The sequence below is a fragment of the Syzygium oleosum genome, unplaced genomic scaffold (assembly GCF_021117445.2).
Source record: "Syzygium oleosum isolate NSW1041296 unplaced genomic scaffold, Sole_v2.1 Sole_v2.41, whole genome shotgun sequence".
Classification (NCBI taxonomy): domain Eukaryota; kingdom Viridiplantae; phylum Streptophyta; class Magnoliopsida; order Myrtales; family Myrtaceae; genus Syzygium; species Syzygium oleosum.
This window is the reverse complement of record NW_026607525.1, coordinates 2,132,983-2,152,128: the sequence shown is the minus strand read 5'-3', so window position 1 is coordinate 2,152,128 and position 19,146 is coordinate 2,132,983. Positions and strand designations below refer to the sequence as shown.

The window sequence follows — 19,146 nt, the reverse complement described above, 5'->3', positions numbered from 1 at the left end:
CCGAGTGAATCCATCGTCTCGAATTCTGGGGTAAGTTCGACGAGGATTGAATTCCCGATGGTCTGTTCATATCATAGAGAGAGAGGGAAAACAGGAGCCACGGTAAAATAAATGCAGTTCTTGCTCGGCGACCGCCTTGAGGAGTATCATTATAGAGGTGTTCACTCTGTCCTCCAGTGTAGGTCCCAAAATTGACTTGTAAGATACTAAATTACAGCCAAAGCTCTTACTGAAGGTGGTCATGTGCGAGCATCCTATGCATATCCGCGTCGAGTTAATCACCAGCTCTAAACAGAACAATACCTGCCACATGGTCGTCGCTTTCTTTATCTGGAGTCTAACGTGGTTACATCACATCATGCGTACTTGTCATGCCCTTCTTTTTGGCTCCAGGGGGATTGAGTCCGATAAGTACTGACATAACTCACGCATCGTGGGCACAATGCTGGTCCAGCCTCTATGACAAGAAGATATACTGTGGATCGATCCCACTCCTGATCTCCGAAGTCTGAACATGAATGGCAAGACACCACGATGCCGCAAGCTATTTGCTAGCTTTCTCTCAAACTGTTTTACAAAGGCAGCTCTCGGACGACTAATGGTTGAATTGAACCGATAAAATTCATGCATTTCCGCAATACTAAGAACCTGGAAGATGTGTTCTGCAAAGTTTTACATACTAAGTGATGCGTTGACCGCGAGAGCATTTATAAAGCTAATTTTGTCTTGCAAATACAAGTGATTCGACACCTAATAAGAGTATGCTACGTGTGTAGTAATTTTGTAGACCCAAATTCAATATTCAAACTCGTTATACCACCTCCACCAGAAAGAAAGGGAAAAAAATTATTATACCCCATCTGGTCGATGATCTTCCAACTTTAGGCTCATCCCTTGGCCTGAAACAGAAGTTAGGCATGTTTACTCCTGTAGTTTTTCGGATTTGACGTGCTACACAACAAATAACTCCTGCAAAAGAGAAAGCAACCCTAATATGTTACTGGAAGATGGCATTAAGGCGATTTTTACATGAAACAGAGACATCAAAATAACAAACTTCTCCCCCGTAAAACAAGAGAAGCAACAAAGTTCACAAAATGTTGTCAAAATACTGACATATGCCAAGCTATGAATCTGATCCTGTAAGTTATCGAGGAGCAAGAGAACCAACCACTATTATCCAATAAAAGATTTGTAAGGACTCACTCCCACATGAAGGTTACAAATTCCACAGACGGAAAGCTAAAGAACCCAGGGTCCACTACAGTACATATCAGCTTTCAAAAGCATGACGAACCAGTGAGAAGAGAAATCATGAGTTCTGCAAACCTCCACTCCCTAAATCCACCTTCACTGTCCTGATCTCCAAGCCCAAGAGCTCCTGAAGAAAGATGTCCCCATGTATAGACAGAACATCAATGAAAAGTTTCAGGAACCTGAACTGTGACCGCATGTCAAGGATCAGAATTTGTCGGAACATACACAATATGTGGAGATGGAGAAGCCTTTAAAAAGAACATGCATGCCTTGTACAAGCATGTAGAGAAAAAAGTCCATTTGTGAAATCCACAAGTTAATGTTTGCCTCATGTGCAAGTGAGAGTGCATGCTGTTCTTCGGTCAAAGATCCCTCTGGCTGCAAATACTTCTCATAAGCGGTGGAAACAAGTAAGCACCAGAGATAAAAGACGCTCCTGGGAAGTTCCAGAGTCCAGACACCCTGATGCAGAATTTAAAAGATATAAATACAAAACACGAGAGCAAATTGAACCTAACTTTAGTAGAGAATTGCTTTGGAAAACCACCAAACGGTACAGAATAAACTGTATAATTCAGTAAGACAATGATCTCAAAAGAAAAACACAAACAAACCTCTGTCTGAATTCAGCACTACATAATCCCATAAATACAAGGTTGCTATAATTTGTGACGTCTCTGTACAACAAACAGACTTTATCATGGTCTACATCTCATAGTCACCAATTGGTTGTAGTCACCTTGAGAGGAAAAATGCCAGCTGGTGCCTATAGAAGAACTAATGCAATTCATTGGATCCCAATTCACTGGATTCAGAAAACATTTGGAGCTTGCCAGCTTTCGCCAGTAGATTATCAAAAACCTGCCAGCCAGATTCACAGTCAAAGTAGAAGATCGTCTCCCCATGGAAGCATCCCTAGAAATGCATGAAAGACATCGGCCAGAGCACATCCCTGCACATTTGAAGCCTCCAGCAATGCAAGAAGAATGTCCTCAACCAATTACTCATCTGGGGTAAAGAAATTAAACATTCAGTCAATAATTTTCTAGTTATTAACAGATCAGTACACATGTTTAACGAGATAGATTGCATAAATTTACCAATATAAGGAGGTCTGGAAAAAGCATTATTTGTCGGGTATTGGAGAAGAGAAATGCGAGAGAAAGCATGAATGATAAAACAGGAGTATTGTCATTGATCAATAAACAACATAAATTCAGCAACTCACCACATTAATTACTTGGCAGATGAAACACGCTGGAGTGATGAAATCCAGCTGCTCGACTGACCAACTCTATTACCACTGTCATTGCCAGAGTTCGTGGCTTCAGCTAAAAATTGGTTTTTCAGAGTAGTCCTTTTGGTGATACCGCCCAGAGGAAAGGAAGTAGATGACATGCCAGCATCACCGATGGCCTGAAAAAAATTGAGAGAGTCACAGTTACATCCATGACCGAACAAATCAGCATACGAACTCCAATAAAGATCCACTCGGGAGCATGCATTCATCCTTTATTAATCCATGCACGATTCTAACTATTGGACCATCTAATTAGAGTTCATTGAGAGGCCTACATGCTTGTTAGCAGGTTGTTCATCTCTCGGGTTCTTGCCCTTTGGTGACTTAAACTGCATCTGCACAGGAGGAACAGCAGCACCACCCAATCTAACACGATCCTTGGCCTCAAACGAATAGGCAGCATTAATATTTCCTGCAGTCAGTCAACCAGAAGAAGGGTTGAGATATTTATCATGCAAAGTCCACCGACAGTAGAACTTCCTGCCAAGATAGGGAACTGTGATTCATCCTCACCACTTACAGATCAAATTACGCACAAGACTTCACAGAAGGTTCTTTTAATAAACTAGGGGTCTCTCTAAAGGAGGTGAGATGAGAAATATGTGCAGTCTGATGCAACATGTAGTTTTTCATTCCAGTTACAGCAAGAAGTCACATTTGACAAGCGAAATACGATAATTCAGACTTCCCCAGGATATGTCACCCATGGGCTCCTGACTAACATTTGCATTATTTGCCAAGTTGTCAAGATTGCATAAATACGTTTCTCATTCCGTATCTTCTCCAAGAAGATACACAATGCCAAGCAAGATGACAGTGATAAGACTCAATAAATAACCCAGAGGAGGAACCATATCATTACTCTATGTTTCACATTCAAACTACTTAAAGGGAAGTTATTGCTGCAGTCGTATATACGAGAATGTAAACAGAGATAAGTTGCTTTCTTAGCAATGAAAATTACTCGAGCAACACTGTCTCTTGATTTGAACAGATAATCACTCGATATTATGTCATTGTCTCTCTCGAACAGGCTATGAATACTTAAAAAAAAGAGGGGACGAAAGACACTCTTCAATTCAAGAGCTATCAGCCCAATTAGAAGTGTTGGTACCCCACAAGGTTAGTACAGCATAAACGAATTTAAGCCACCATAAAGACGTAGTCTATTCCATAGATATAAAGTGCACGAGCCATTTCTAACCTTGATTATTTTCCATTTTCATTGGCACCGCAGGATTGCTGCTTCCCGCAGGAACTGGCTGTCAAAGTGAACTCAATCTTATTAAAGGCATGATGAAATCAAGATATCAATTTTAAATCACAAGTAACCATAATCAAATTGATCCTTTTCAACAGATTGCAGTTAACATTTACTTTTTCGACCAAAACAAGCTAGACTGAAATAAACAAGTATCACAAAGAAAGAAATATCCTGGATGCTCATACTTTTCATGATCAAACCAAGAAGCCTAATCAAAAGATGCACCAATATCAACTCGACATCATTGACTAAATAAATCCTAGAGCGCGTGCTTAAAATAATCATACTCACAGACATCCGAGGCTGAGTTTTGCTCTTTTGGGCTTGCTGGTACTTAAGGATGGTCCAGTCAAACACATAGTCCAACTCATATCCTAAGGAGAGGAAACCAGAAAAAGCATTTTGAGTCAAAGAAACAAAATGATACTTCAACAATTGCACATCCTAGATTATCCTTCCCTGAGGTGGATCTGAAACGCATATTTTTTTAACTAAAGAGTGTACTTTTGGTTATTATCTTCACTGATGATAAAAACAGATTCTCTTCCATTCCTGCCACCTATAAGTTACATCCTTTTATGTATAACTACGGCCACTTATGGAAACCCCTAGATACATAAAAAAACAGGGACTAAACTTTTTTTTGGTAAATACAATCATCTACAGGGGCCTTCTATTACTTGTTTATCATTCACAGTACAAATAATTCAAGAAGCAGCTATAAGAGAAACAATCAAAAGAAAATGAAATCTGCCACCTATGCGAACAACCTCATGTACTGAAAAGCAAATGAATCCCATATGGATTACCGAGAAAGAAATTCATGAGCATGGGGCATGCTTAATCTGATGGAAACAGAAACGAATTTTTGAAAAATGTAAACGATAACCTGTGCCAATTAGCATGCTGTTTCTTCGAACAAAGTATTCTCTAATGTGAATCTACCTGTAATGAACAGTCCATACCTTCACGAGAAAACAAGTCGCGGAAAAGGCGCTTTAAAAATCCATAATCTGGTCGTTGATCAAATGTCAATGAGTGACAATAATGGAAATATGATGCGAATTCCACCGGATGAGATTTGCATAAAACCTTTGAAGCATGAAGAGATGACCGTTCAGAGAATGTCATTTATGGATAATTACCTGACAGCGAACTTGTTAAAACAAATAACTGATGCACACCTCAATAGGAGTTGATAACTTCTTCTCACATATTTTGTCATATTTTTGCTTCTTTGTGGCCGCCTTCAGTCCCTGCCACGGGAGGCTACAGAAAATAGAAATTTCATCGTGCTATCATCATATACAATAAGACAAGCAAAGTGGCCCCAAAGACTATACATCATAATACATGCATCTTCATTTTGTCCAAAGATGTATTGGTAGTCACAATTTCCTCACAGGAAAACCAATGCCAACAAAAAGCTGAGAAAGATGCTTTACCTTCCTCTAAGAAAATATAGCAGTACATATCCCAGTGACTCCAGATCATCTCGACGGCTTTGTTCTGAATAAAATATTGTAAAATGTTCAGGAGTCTTAACAGGACAGACACAAAATGAGAGTATCATAATATGAATATGTAACTTACCGATGCCAAGATGAGTATTACAACTCGCATACCTTGCAGTGCCAGTTAAATTTTTGTTCTCCCTGCACATGCAATGGAATAACTCATAACCATGAATCTATGGATTAAATACTCTAAATGTGCAACCGATCATTTTCTATCATCTATTCATGCGTGTCACTGTGAAAACAAAAATTAGAATATCTGTGCAAGTGAAAAACACAAAAATAAAGGGCGTAGGCAAAGACGTTGCTATCCAGTTGAGATAAGAGCTCAGCAACAATAAATGGTTTATGGGACGGAGCGGAGACCTATATGGGATATGCCGGTTGGTTGTAGCATCTCGATATCTTTTTGCAAGCCCAAAATCAATTATATAAACCTGGACATCCAAAAACAAAGGAGACAAATGGCAATTATAAATCGAAAAAGGCTGCCTCAAAACAAAAGTAGCAGACGTCATTGAAAAATCATAACCCTCACCTGATTTGCTTTCCGACCAAGACCCATGAGAAAGTTATCAGGTTTGATGTCTCTGTGAAGAAATCCCTTCGAGTGCACATATTCAATTCTAGTAAGCTACAAAATAAAAACTACATGAGGGCAACAAGAGCCAGGATACCACTAAGCAAGAGTAGAATGAGTAACTAACTTAAAAAATAACTCTCAAAAACCACCAAGAGTAAAAGGGGAAAAAGCTAAACTCATGCCCTGGCCAGTCTGTACAAGTACCAAAGAAGCAAAACCAGAAGAACTTCAGGCTGATTTATGCTCCATAAAGCGGAGAAGATATAGATATCTTTCCACACTTGACTGCTAGATTTTCAAAAATTTTCACACTTACCATTTGATCGGCCAGCATGATGACTGTCTTTAACGAAAACTTCCTCCCACAGTACACGAACAAGTCCTCAAGGCTGGGTCCGAGCAAGTCAAGAACAAGTACGTTATCTTCTCCATCCACACCAGCCCACTTGCAGCTAGGAATACCGCCTAAACAACGCGAAAAAAGGAAAAACGAAGTCATTAACCACATAAAGCGCCGACACAACACCCCGTACCCGAATGCGGAAACGACACGTACTCCCTCCTTGAAGAATGTTGTACAACTTGGCCTCGTAAAGCAGCTGGGGATGTTTCGTCTTGTTGTTCTCCTGCGACAAGAGCAACTACAGTGACTACAAAAAATCACCCCTGAGCAGCGAATTAAGCTCGTCGATCAAAGGGTTTCCAGAGTCAAACGAACAGCAGATCATAACAATCCTAACTCCATCTGCTCAACGCAAGACTACTCAGCTCACTCGCCAAAGTACCCCTCAGATACATCCAATTGTACACATGCGACACCTCACCAATCGAGAAACACAGATCAAGCTAGAAATAAAAAGAAGAAAAGAAGCTCATCGATTCATCAACGACTAAGCACTAGAAGAACTGCACGAAACAGCCAGCTCGGAACTCACAATTTTCACGGCGACGATCTCCAGCGTATCGATGTGCGACGCTGCAAAGAGGATCAAAAATCAAACTCGCCGGGAATCAATCAAACGCGTCCCGAACGAACCTCAATTCTCCAAAATCGAAAAATTCGATCGCAAATCAAACGACAGAGACGCACACGCGCACGCACAAAGAGAAAGGTTCCAGAGCACGGATGGACCGACCGAGGAAGATCTCGCCGAAGGATCCGCTGCCGATCTTGCGGCCGAGCTTGTACTTGCTGCCGACGACGCGCTCCATGGCGGACGGCGGACGACGGCGGCGGCGGCGACGGAGCTGCTGCTGCTGCTACAGATCGGAGCGGGAGGATGGGGAGGGACGGATCGGGAGCAGCATAAAGGAGGAGGAAGGCGAGAGAGAGAGAGAGCAGCTAGGGCTTTACGAAATCCGATGGAGGAGCTGTTTTAGAGATAGAGAGAGAGAGAGAGAGAGAGAGAGATTGCCGGTGCCCTTTCGCTGGGTTTTTTCCGTGTATATATTTGGTTTTTTTCTTCTCTTTTTTTCGTGGCGTTTCCGATTTGTTTGTCTGTGAAGCTGGAGGAGGAGGAGGGAGGGGGCTTCTTCGCCAACTAACGACAGATCGAATTTTATCTGAAATTCTTATATATAGGATCATTTTGAAATTATTTTAAAAATAATAATAATAATAATTTTTCCGTCTCCCCGAATTTTAAAGGGGTAGCAACCAACGGCCTCTTTTGGTAGAAATCGGAGGGCAGATTTGGTATTTTATCGAGGTAGGCGAGAGGTTCGGTTAAGTTCGGTTCAGTTTTTTTTTTCTTTTAATATTTGAGAAGGGTTGGTTGACTTTGACCGGCTATTGCCCGAGTGGATAAGGTCATTGGGGATGGGATGAGCCTTATGTGATGTTGCCCTGCTGGCATTTCTAATTTGTGCTGATTTGGCCTTTCCAACAACTTTTATTGAGACTTTCCTTCTGTTTTTTTTGGGGTAAGATATCTTTTAAAATATTAATTGTAAAGCTTCGAGATATCGTGTCTTCTTTTAAAATATTAATTTAAAATATAGAGACTTTCCTTTTCTCGGGTGCCATATCAGTTGTTTCCGGCGAATTTATTTAAGATAAATGAATATGGAGCTGGCGACGGTTGAGTAAAATGCCCGTGCGTAGAGTGTGAGTTTCTGGTGATTGCCTCCGAAAATGGAAGATGCCGATAAAAATGATTATGCATGTTGGTTAATGAAATAATATTTCATCTTAGAACATGGAAGATGCCGATAAAAAATGAATTATGAATAAAACTCATGTTGGTATAGAGTATTTTAAATTTACCCAAATTAATTATTTTATAAATATTAATTTAGTTAAATTAGATTAATACTACGAAAACCTACAAATTAATAAATCCGTGATGTCATGATAATAATTTTCCATCTTACTGAACAAGAACTAAACTGCATCGGAGCCGAAAATGAGAGGATGACATTATGTGTGAGAATACAAATACGGAATATAAACCTCATTTAACATGGAGTATTTTGCTAAATTTTACCCCAAATTAATTATTTTGATCACCAAAAATCCTAAACCGATATACTTGTGATAATTTTCGCATGCCGGCCGGCGAAGGAAGAGAAGAAAAAAAAAAGAAAAGGAAAAGAAAAAAACATAAAAGGAAAAAATAATAAAAATAAAAGTTACTATTCCTAGGCTAAAATAGTAACATTCTCGCCGAACGACGGGTATTTTAACGGTAAAATTCCTAACCAGCACATCTATCAATTATCATGTGTCATCTAATTTAGAAATTTGATAATAAAATTTAATAAAAATAACCGGAGGAAAAATTTATCGCAATGTGCCACTTTGGGTGCTTTGCAGTACTAACCTAAAATAAAATAATTTGGAAGACGTACACAAATGACTCTCGTTTCCATATAGCGGCGTCGGAGTGCTCAACGTCCTCGTGTCACCTCCGGCGACGGCGACGGCGACGGCGAGTTCCTTAACCGCGACGAACCAAGATCTCTCTCATCGGAGATGATCGGCGACGTAGAAAAGATGGTCGCCGTCGGCCTTGTCTGGGGCGCCACCAACGCCCTCATGCGGCGGGGCGCGATCCTTTGGGACCAGTCCCTCAAGTCGCCGCCGCCGCCCGCCGGGCCCCAACACCACCGCAAGATCCACCGGAGGGTCCTCGCCTCGCTCGAGAGCTGGCTCGGCCTCATCTTGATCTGGCAGTACTCGGTCCCTTTCTTGATCAACCTCTCGGCCTCCGCCACGTTCTTCGCCATCCTGAGCCACGCGCCGATCTCTCTCGCCGTGCCCGTGACCAACGCGACCACGTTCGCCGCCACCGCGGTCTGCGGCGCGGTCCTCGGCGAGGAGACCCGCTTGGGTCACGCGGTTCTGGGTACGGGTCTTATTGTTCTCGGTGTCTGGCTTTGTATCTCGTGAATGTCTGGCTTTGTATCTCGTGGAATACGATGAAGCTATTATTTCTCGCTTATCAGATCAAATTTTGCGTCTGTTGTTTGTATTTATGCTCTGTTTCAGCTCAATTGAACCATTTTAGTTTTTTCGCTCTTTGTTCTGCATCATTGCTTGTGACTGATTAGCTCATAGTCTGCTAAAATGAGATATGAACTGCTGAGTTGAAATCCAATCTATAAAGAATTTCAGGAGGATCACAATAGTTTACGAAGGCAATTACAATATGACAGTAGAGAAACGATCAAATGTTGGAAAACATGAGGAAACGGGCAAACAAATTTCGTAGATGGACAAAAGGGTGCTGGTAATTGGATATAGTATGGTGAAGGAAGTATAATTTAGTGTTGCTTGAATTTGTTGCCGGGGTGTCAGTTATACTGTCGAGCCAACCATTCTCTTAGTACTGAGGTTTGGAGCATTCCGGAGGCATCTGGCCATTGAACCTTTTGGTGTCGTTGCAGTAGTCGTAGATCATGTAGTTGTCTCTGACCCACTTCATTTGCCCGAGCTTAGCAAAGCTCAGTTGGCTATAGGTCGGGGCTGTCCACCAGTTAGCCGGCGAAGTGGTGGCGCACTGGGTTATGCTGACAGGTCCGTTCCACTTGCAAGCCCTCGGTCTGAAATTACTTAGTCCTGCTCTGAATGGTGCGCTGTTCCAGTCAATCTTGACTAGACCTCCTCTTGTCGCCCAGTTATCCGCATTCCATAGGCTCGAGTAGACCCTCATCCCTTGCTCGTTTGGATATGCTATCCCCTCGCTCTCGTAGTTTCTGAATACTCGAATTGGCAATCCATCGACGTACCACCTGAAGTTATGGTCACGTCTACGGTTATTCTTGGTGATCTTGAAATGTAATATACTCATTTAAAAGTAGGGTCAAGGATAAGGTTGCAGATTAGTGGAGAGGTATTAAGTACTTGCATAGTAGATTAGGAACAGTGAACGATATGGATTAACTAAGACTTTGTTGTCATTGTTCCTCATGAAGGATATCTTTGGAGGAGAAGGACACAAGAAGAGGAAGTTAACTTACACAACTTCTGTTGGATTCCAGTGGACGGTGTAATTGTGGTAGGCATCTGTTGGGTCAAACCACGGGTAAAATTGTTGTTCTCTGCTTCCGACACCTTGTGCGTAGATGTTGGTGTGGATGATGTATGGTTGCCCGGACACGTTGCCAAGGAACTCAAAGTCTATCTCATCGTGCTTGCTTCCAGTAGACGAAAGCTGCAAAAAGATACGACGTATGGGGGATTAGACCAGTCTCTGCATGTGCTACTGCATACAAAGCGCTCTAAAAGGTTAATAGGAATTTAAACAATTGGGTTATACAAGAGTCTTTCATTTACAAGGATGGCTTGATCTGCTTTGTGCATGCTTAGCTCGCGTAGCAGATGACGGAAAAAGCTCAATAAGCTCTTTCAGAGGTTGTAAGACTGTATCTTTGTTCGATTTATTGCACTTACGTAGTATGCAGTGACTGTTCCGGCAGAGTTTCCAGGTACCAGTTTGATTAGCATCTCAATGCTTCCAAACAAGAAGGCCCTCTTTGATTGAACACCAGAGCCTGCAAAAGCAAGTCATCAATGACACTGAACATTTATCAAGTCTGGTCCCTAGAGCCTTTTTATAGTTCTAGTGGTCAAGGTAGGCTCGATTTGTGCAGCTGCCATGTATATAGTGCAACAGTCTTCAAATAGTTTCTGCATGGACCCTTACTGCATCGACCTGTGATCTAGTTTTATCTTTAGAAAACCGCAGCGAATCTTGCGCAATTTCTTGCATGATTGTCTCTATGTAGATATGTCATATGTGTCCTCTTGGATTGTTGTTTTAATGCACTATAAATGAGTTCACTTCATTGTTGAAATCATTATTTTGAACAACTGAAACTGTTTCTGTCGATCCTAGATATGTACTTAGTCCGGCATGAAATCTGAAACTGAAGGATAGAAAACATCAAACTTCAAACAAAGCATGGTATACGGGCATTACCCGAAATTTGGTCCAAAACAAGCTGGACGTCTTCGCCATTGGGTGAAATGGAGCAATGTTGAGTGCCCCAGTTGATGTACATGCTCTTGGAGAACTTGGCCTCGACATGGCTTTGATCCAGCGCAATTCCACACAGGACGAGGGCCATCAACAAGACATGTAAGCTCGCCATTTCGAAATCGAGGAAGATTTCTCCCTCTTGTACTGTGTTGGAGCCTATGAATTCAAAAGGGGATGATGGCTTCTTTAACTTATGAGAGCTTTTATAGATTGTGAGTCATGAGCTCCAGAGACATACTTGAATGTATGACAATTTTAAATGCATTTTCTACATCCTGGTGACCTTGTCAAGGTCGTGGATAGATAGTTGTTTGCATCACAGACGAGAGCAGGCCTTCTAATTTTTAATTTTCTATGTTGTCTGTGTGTGTGGTAGGAATTTGAACTGAACACGATTTGTTCAGCCACATAATCCAGGGATTAAGTTCTGAATTGTCAACATGCGGGGAATATAAGGACTTTACCATTGATTCGGCCGGTTATCAACGGCCAATTGCTCGGGGAAGCAGACACCAATCAACATCAGATTAGCACAAGCTGCTATTCCATCGCGTTAGTCGCGTTCAGAGGATTCAATTGCTGCCCCGGACAGTGCTTTTAAGGAAATAAGGTCAGATTATGATGTTCAATAGTCAGTTGTAGCCTGCAGGAGCCCTTTTGGTTGGTAATACAATGTTAGGAACAGGACCATTCGTTTCTCTAAGTACCAGGAAACAGAGCTAAAAAATCAAGTGATTAGCGAGAGACAGAGCTTGGAATTGGCACCAGGATGTTAGGGAGAAGGTTGGGCGTGAGGTTAGGTTGGGTTTGGTATTGAGAAAGTGGTCCAGCTGGGACGCGCTGGGAATGGAGAATAGCAAACGCAGGGATCGTGCGTGGGACTCATTCCAGTCATAAATTCAATAGGCAGATTCAAATTCAATTGAATTAAATTCAATTCGCTCTTCGGTTTGGCCCCAAGAACAAAGAATCAGAAAAAGGGTCGATCTCAATCCTTTTGGGTTGATGCATGCACGTTCCCAGGTGGTTGCAGAAGCTGGGAATTTTCGAATTTTCAATTGGGTCGCTGCCCCATGAATCTTGTGTTCAGCTAAAAAGTACTAATATAAATGAATGAATGAATTGACTTCCAAAAATATGATATTCAAATTGAATATTTTTTTAACGGTTTAAGCTTCGGGGTGGAAGAAAAATCGTAAACGGAACTTGAAAAGTCGAATAAATCTACCGTAAGGCTCCGTTTGTTTCGCGAAAAATAAATAATTTGAAAAATATTTTCCTAAAAATGATGGATTGTGTCGCTTGAAGTAATTAGTCAATGGAAAATGTTTTATTGTTGACAATAATTTATGCTTAAACATTTACGATGACGATGAAAATATTTTTTTGTTCATTCATTTTTGTAAGCGATATAAGCGATGGTTTTTTGGGAAAATGCTTCACAAATCATTCAATTTCCGCGAAATAAATAGAGCCTAATTGCATGAAATTTTAGAAAATTTGCAATCTAATTGTTGTCGAGGTTTTGGGTCTCTATCCTGAAGATTCAGACTTCATTTGATGCTCCTTTTCCTAGTTACAGAGTTGCTAGCATCGTTATGCCCCTTAAATGTACATGTTTCTCATTAAGAACTAATTTTCATAGCCCGCGCAAGATTAGTTTTCATTCTTTGTACGTACAAGAAGTTGATAATAAAATTCATAACTTTAGTTGCACGGAGAAATAAAAGAAATTGACATTATCTTCTTCTTTTACTATTATATAAATTGGGCTAATTCAAAAAAAAAACACCAATTTTACCTTGAGTGACAATTCTGGCTCGAATTTTTTTTGTCTCAATAAAAAGCACCAACTTTCACTGTAATCTCAAATCTGGCTCCCGTGATGTAAAATTTTCAAATTGTACGGGCCAGATTTGGGATTTAAGTAAAAGTTTGTGATTTTTGTTGAGAAAAAAAAAATTCGGGTTAGAATTATCACTTAAGGTAAAATTGGTGCTTTTTTTTTTGAATTAAGCCTATATAAATTATTTTCTAAAAATAAAAAGTTATATGGACAGTTTACCTTTTTTTTAATAACCAAAACAAACATTTATTTACAATTCAAAAAATCAATGAAAATAAGTCTAAATTTCTCACGTAGAGTATAAGGATGAGGTTGATTGCAGTGTGAGGGCAATTAAGGAATTCGCTAAATGCACTTACTTAATAGAAAGTGGACAGTCAATCTCCTTGTTTTACCTTTTTATCATTTTCTTGATCAATTTTATCCTTTTTTCCTTCTTTGACTTACAATTAGAAAAATGAGTTCATAAGGGATTTGATGGAAAACAAAAAAGTGAGACAAATGAAGATTTTCCCCTCTATATATAGATATAATCTCTTATTTATTTAGCAAAAAAAAGTAATATTTAAGGTCCGTTTGTTTCACGGAAAATGAACGATTAGGAAAACATTTTTTCTAAAAATGATCTCTTATTTCGCTTACAAAAATGAATAATGAAAAAATATTTTTATTGTTCGTGAAAATGTTTAGACATAAATTATTGTCAGTAATGAAAATATTTTTTATTGGCTAATTATTATAAGTGATATAATCAATCAATTTTTAGGAAAATATTTTCCAAAATTGGCTAATTATTATAAGTGATATAACCAATCAATTTTTAGGAAAATGTTTTCCAAAACGTGTATTTTCCGCAAAACAAACGAACCCTACTTGTGTGAGTACCAACGCTCCTCTTTGCTCAAGGCGTAACATATTACATTTTTCAAAGAAGCTTTTTTTAACCATTAGCACAACGAATCATATCCCTAAGGCTGCGTTTGGTTGTCCGGAATTCTAAACAGGATAGGACTGGATATGATAGGATAAGAAATCCTGGGATTTCTTCATATCCTATCCACTGTTTGGTGGACTACGGATTTAAAGTCGGATAGGATAATTTTTTTTTTTTTTTTGCTATTCACGGGTCCGGAGGAGTCGGTGAAGGAAAAAAAGCCGAGAAATTTTTTTGGTGAAAGCGCACAAGGTGTGGGGATGAAGATGACGGCGAGTGGAGCGTAGGGTTTCTGGAAAAATAGGCATTAGAAATCCTATCCAGGTCTATCCCACCCCCCCTCGGATTTTTTTATCCGGGCTATATCCGGTCTATATCCGACCTTATCCTATCCTGGACCACCACCAAACACAAGATAAGATAAAACATATCCTATCCTGGCTTTTATCCGATCAACCAAACGCAGCCTAAGCGTTGAGATGTGGTTTGTGTTTATGTATTGGTAAATTTTCGTGTATGATCAAAGTTAAGTGAATTTTGCTATCGAATAACTAAAGTTTGATTAGCGGATTTTGGAATTAGATTACTGAATTTTGATTTCAATCGTCAAATGTATTAAAATTTTAATCTTTTGCAATTAATGCACTTTAACCAGAATCTTGATCAATTATCTCATTCTTTACTCCATCGAATGATAGTATCCTAAGGTGTATATTATGAGTTGACACCTCAAGATTGAGATTTTTAAAACCTGCAGTAAATTTATCCGCTCAATCTGTTTAATGCGAAGTACGCTCGCCGATAACAACGAACAAAGTCGCAAGAGAACATGCTGAAAACTTGGATTTAACTTAGAGTACATTTGTTTCACAAAAAATGAATGATTTGGAAAATATATTCCTAAAAATAATTGATTATGTTGTTTGAAATAAATAATCGATGAAAAATATTTTTATTACTATTATCTAACTATTTCGTGCACGATGAAAATATTATTCGCTCGTTCATTTTTGTAAGCGATATAGGCGATTATCTTTAGGAAAATATATTCCTAATCAATCATTTTTTGCGAAATAAAACAGAGCCTTCAATTGCTTCCCAACCACGTTCAGATTCGAATTCAAATCACAATACCCATGATGAAAGGAATATATGATCCAATCTTGTCGTCAATATGAATCCAATCTTGTCGTTCTTTATCTTAGATTCTCAAGATCTATCGAGGTCACGATAGACACAAATTTGTTGATCCTTTTGTCTGGTTTAAGATTTTGAAGCGATATTCTTCTTTTTGAAGCGCTATTCCTAGCAACAATGCAGATGTACTGCCTCTCTTTGCTTTACCTTCTTCTTCCTGGTTATTCTTTTCTTTTCTTTTCTGTTTTTTGGGAGTTACGACGGGGTGATTTGATGCAAAGGCAATGTTGATTGTTCCTCATCTGATTTCTTGATTGTGATATAAAGAGGAGTTTCAAAAGTAAAAAGCAGTAATGGGAAACGATAAGCGACCAATAATTATGCGCTTTTTTCGGGAACATAAGACGGTATTCGATGCGAAATAATCTTTTCCAACGATAGTATACATTAGGAAACAATGCAACAGAGGGTGCGAATTTATTTCCAGCACCCAATACTTTCGATGATATATTGTACATCTATGCTTATAAAAAGGCTTGAGCTTGCTGAGATTTAACCTCATCATGGACCTCCAATCTCTTTTGGCTCATAATTCCATTGATTTGGGAATATGTACTTAACGCTATAGCCACAGCAGTCAAATGGTAATTTACTCCTACGTTTCACCAATGCACAACCTTTTACTGCTTGACTTCTAGCTGCTGGCCAGGAATCACATTGTCTTCATCTATCTTTTCTTTATTGATTGACACGACAGATAGCTGATCCACATTGCTTGCATGCATCCGGGCCTTGATATGAGATTCCTATTTGTAACATTTTGACAGATAAACCCTACTTGGTAATAAAGCAAGGCTGCTTTAAAGCAGCCATCTTTTTCACGAGTGAAATGAAAAGCTGAGCACACTGGCATCGCTTCAAGCATAAGCTAAGTTTATTGGGTGTCTTATCAAGTTGTTATGGTATCAGCAATATCAGTGAACAATACTCAATTCAATGGCTTTGAGTTTCTTTAACATGGGTTGGCGATGTTAGTGTTGAAAGATGACAACGATTAAAATTAGCATAATTACGTTGTTCTGTGCCAAAAAATGTGGGTTTTTTTTTCTTTGATGGTAAATTGCAATTAGTGTTGGTGCAAGTGTTGAAAAACTGCTAGTAAAAAAAAACGGTTGGTGAATATTTTTTCGAGTAACTTGCTGGTAGCCTACCGACACCTTTGTGAAATTACCAATTTTTCTTATAGTTTGCAAATTACCAATTTGAAAAAGCACCAGCACCGACTTTTATTTGCATAACTTACCATCACTTTGAATTTACTCTCTTAAATGAAATTATCAGCCTAAATTAAAGTGACTTGCCAACTTTTATCTTCTAAAATTACCAACTAAATAGGTTACCATCTCTCGCTTGAGTTATTTACCCTAGTTAAATTCTTTTTACTAACTTTTCAATTGATTTATCGACTTTTATTTGCCTTGGTTAGCAACTCCTTAGATATAGTAACTTTTTTCATAGATAACGAACCCAAATTAGCATAATTTACCAACTTTTTTCCTTTAAATTGGCATATAGTATTAGGCTACCGATGGTCATTTGAGTTATTTACTGATTTTTTTATTTTTTTTATTTGCCACATTTCCTTATCATTTACAAACTTTTGGTTGCATTTCTTAGCAACGCCTTAAATTTACATACTCTTGCTAGAAATTACTAACCTTAACTAGAACAACTTACCAACTTTTTGATTAGTCACTCAAATAAAAGTTGGTAATTTCACAAAATAATTAGAAAATATAAGGTATTGGTAAAAATAAAGAAATAAAAGCTCGTACCATATGAGATAAATATTTTTTGTTAGAGATAAGAGAAGTTGGTAATATAAAAAAAAGTATCAGTAACTAACTCAAACAAGAGTTGATAACACAAAGCTAGCACTTAACATAACCAGAGAAAATGTCATAATCACTCAAAATAAGGTTAGTAAGTTCTTAGAATTGGTAAGTAAGACAAATAAAGTTGGCAAATCTTAAGAGTTGGTAAACTAATGAGAGAAAAGCTGGTAAGCCAGATAAAAAAAAGTTTGGTAAATTCATATAAGGATTTATAACTTATGGGGTTTGTAAGAAAGACTTGGTAATTGATAACAAGAGTGACAAAACACAAAAGCCAAATAAACATATATAAAGGGAAAATAATACCACAAGTATTATAACTTTCGTACGGCGCTCATTTGAGCGTCATATTTTTTCAATTGAACACTTGAGTGCTAGTAGTGTGAATGATTCGGTTCGGTTCGGTTTTCAAGAAAACCGAACCGAACCGAACCATTAAGGGTGCCCCTTGAACCGAACGAATTTGAACCGAACCGAATTGGAACCGAACCGAAAAATCGATTTGGTTCGGTTTGGTTCGAATCGCTTGGTTTCAAGTTCATTAAGAAGAGAGAGAGAGGAGAGAGAAGAGAGAAGGGGAGAGAGAGAGGGCAAAATAGCCCTAAACCGAAGTGTTTATTTTAGTTCGGTTTGATCCAAACCGATCCGAACCGAACCGAAAAGAAAAATTGATTTATTTTGATGATCCGAACCGAACCGAAACCGAATCGAAATGCACGAAATTTTCGGTTCGGTTCGGTTCGGTTCGGTTCAGATCTCGGTTCGGTTTTTCGGTTCGGTTCGACACCTCTACTAGTGGTGAACGATTTTTAATAGTAAAGGCATTCAAGTGATCGATTGAAAAGTTATAGAAGTCAAGTGAGTACCGTACAATAGTTATGGCACTTGTGGTATCCTTATCCCCATTCAATGGATCACTTGAGTGCTTGTGGTAAATGATTTTTAATAGCCAGGGCACTCAAGTGGTTTATTGAAAAGTTACAGTACTCAAGTAAGTACCGTAAGAAAGTTATGGCACTTGTGGTATTCTTTTCCCCGTTTATAAATTACTCCAATGAAAATTGGCAACCCAAAAAGAGTTAGTAAGTTAATAGAAAAATAATTGGTAAGTCATTGAAATAAAGATTGGTAAGTTCATGTAAGAGTTGGTATTTAAGGGTTGGTAAAATAAACAAACAAAAATTTGGTAATTTGCAAATTGAAGATTGGTAATTTTGTGAAAGTGTTGGTAATTTACTTACGTGAGATACCTCAAAATCAGGGGACAGTAATATTTTTATGCACAAATTTTTACACTTGTTCCCATTTCAAAAATTTACCAATATGGAAAAAAGTAGAATCATTTCCGAAGTTAGAATCTATGACGGCGGCAGCGGCAACAAAGTGCATTTGTGCTAACATTTGATAAGGCTCTAAAGCGAAGCTATGTTTAGCCTTTGTGAACATGTTCCTGCATGAATGCATATAAAACACCAGAAAGCCATTCTATAGTGGTAGGAACTAATAAGAGAAACTATAGAAATCCATGTGATTATAAGCAAAGATGGTGTTATGCACCAAAATGATGACCCAAATGCAAACTAGTGTTCCTGACCAGACAATACTAAAGGATCAGATTGCCAAGTGATGCTTCGAAACCTGACAAAAGCAATAATAAAGCATCCAAAAGCAGCACAAAAAAAAGTTGATCTGTGAGCAACTTTCTCTCTTCATATCTGAAGGTTAATTTCCTTACTAGCTAAAAAGCTGATTGTGTTGTCTGCTATATAAATGATGCTTGTTGCTGTGGCTTAGCTTTGAAGAAACTCGCAACATGCATTATCTTACCTAAGAAAAGAGGAACGCGTGAGAAAGCTTTCCATCACTTTGTATGTTGTTTTCTTTTCTTTTCCAGTATATGGTAAGAAAAGCATTTAAAGACTCAAGATAC

General features: G+C 38.8%; 3 protein-coding genes across 13 annotated transcripts; 1 reads left to right on the top strand and 2 right to left on the bottom strand.

Annotated features, from left to right (window-relative positions):
- Positions 1–602: 602 nt before the first annotated feature.
- Positions 603–7,447, bottom strand: LOC115671062 (casein kinase 1-like protein 3). Of its 11 annotated transcripts, none has more exons than XR_008815121.1 (18): positions 7,058–7,447; positions 6,857–6,897; positions 6,478–6,547; positions 6,238–6,386; positions 5,877–5,972; positions 5,705–5,775; positions 5,415–5,476; positions 5,267–5,330; positions 5,006–5,090; positions 4,787–4,913; positions 4,113–4,195; positions 3,762–3,819; positions 2,833–2,969; positions 2,486–2,673; positions 1,872–2,265; positions 1,483–1,719; positions 1,298–1,381; positions 603–969 (listed from the first exon to the last, which is right to left on the bottom strand). XR_008815121.1 is itself a non-coding variant. In XM_030592528.2 (15 exons), the coding sequence occupies exons 1-14, from the start codon at positions 7,131–7,133 to the stop codon at positions 2,494–2,496; spliced, it is 1,299 nt and encodes a 432-aa protein (XP_030448388.1). In that variant the 5' UTR covers positions 7,134–7,447; the 3' UTR covers positions 1,765–2,265; positions 2,486–2,493. The 11 variants fall into 11 exon arrangements, 1 of the variants encoding a protein (XP_030448388.1); XR_008815122.1 differs by having other exon boundaries at positions 1,330–1,381; XR_008815116.1 differs by having other exon boundaries at positions 1,117–1,719.
- A 1,331-nt stretch (positions 7,448–8,778) lies between these two features.
- On the top strand, positions 8,779–9,441 carry LOC115671300 (uncharacterized). The gene has a single exon (XM_030592833.2). It carries the CDS (start codon positions 8,896–8,898, stop codon positions 9,310–9,312), a length of 417 nt encoding a protein of 138 aa, XP_030448693.1. The 5' UTR covers positions 8,779–8,895; the 3' UTR covers positions 9,313–9,441.
- A 64-nt stretch (positions 9,442–9,505) lies between these two features.
- On the bottom strand, positions 9,506–11,638 carry LOC115671299 (probable xyloglucan endotransglucosylase/hydrolase protein 26). The gene is made up of 4 exons (XM_030592832.2): positions 11,345–11,638; positions 10,816–10,916; positions 10,383–10,576; positions 9,506–10,154 (listed from the first exon to the last, which is right to left on the bottom strand). The coding sequence occupies exons 1-4, from the start codon at positions 11,514–11,516 to the stop codon at positions 9,746–9,748; spliced, it is 876 nt and encodes a 291-aa protein (XP_030448692.2). The 5' UTR covers positions 11,517–11,638; the 3' UTR covers positions 9,506–9,745.
- Positions 11,639–19,146: the final 7,508 nt, after the last annotated feature.

Bases quoted from the DNA above. Each gene is read 5' to 3' on its own strand.
- LOC115671062 (XM_030592528.2), bottom strand. From the start codon at position 7,133: ATGGAGCGCGTCGTCGGCAGCAAGTACAAGCTCGGCCGCAAGATCGGC. The intron at 6,548-6,856 runs GTGAGTTCCGAG...CTCTTGTCGCAG, and splicing joins AGATCGTCGCCGTGAAAATT to GAGAACAACAAGACGAAACA. The intron at 5,091-5,266 runs GTAAAGCATCTT...TATTTTCTGTAG, and splicing joins CTATATTTTCTTAGAGGAAG to CCTCCCGTGGCAGGGACTGA.
- LOC115671300 (XM_030592833.2), top strand. From the start codon at position 8,896: ATGATCGGCGACGTAGAAAAGATGGTCGCCGTCGGCCTTGTCTGGGGC.
- LOC115671299 (XM_030592832.2), bottom strand. From the start codon at position 11,516: ATGGCGAGCTTACATGTCTTGTTGATGGCCCTCGTCCTGTGTGGAATT. The intron at 10,917-11,344 runs GTAATGCCCGTA...TTGCTTTTGCAG, and splicing joins TGTTTTGGACCAAATTTCGG to GCTCTGGTGTTCAATCAAAG. The intron at 10,155-10,382 runs GTAAGTTAACTT...CCATAACTTCAG, and splicing joins TGGAATCCAACAGAAGTTGT to GTGGTACGTCGATGGATTGC.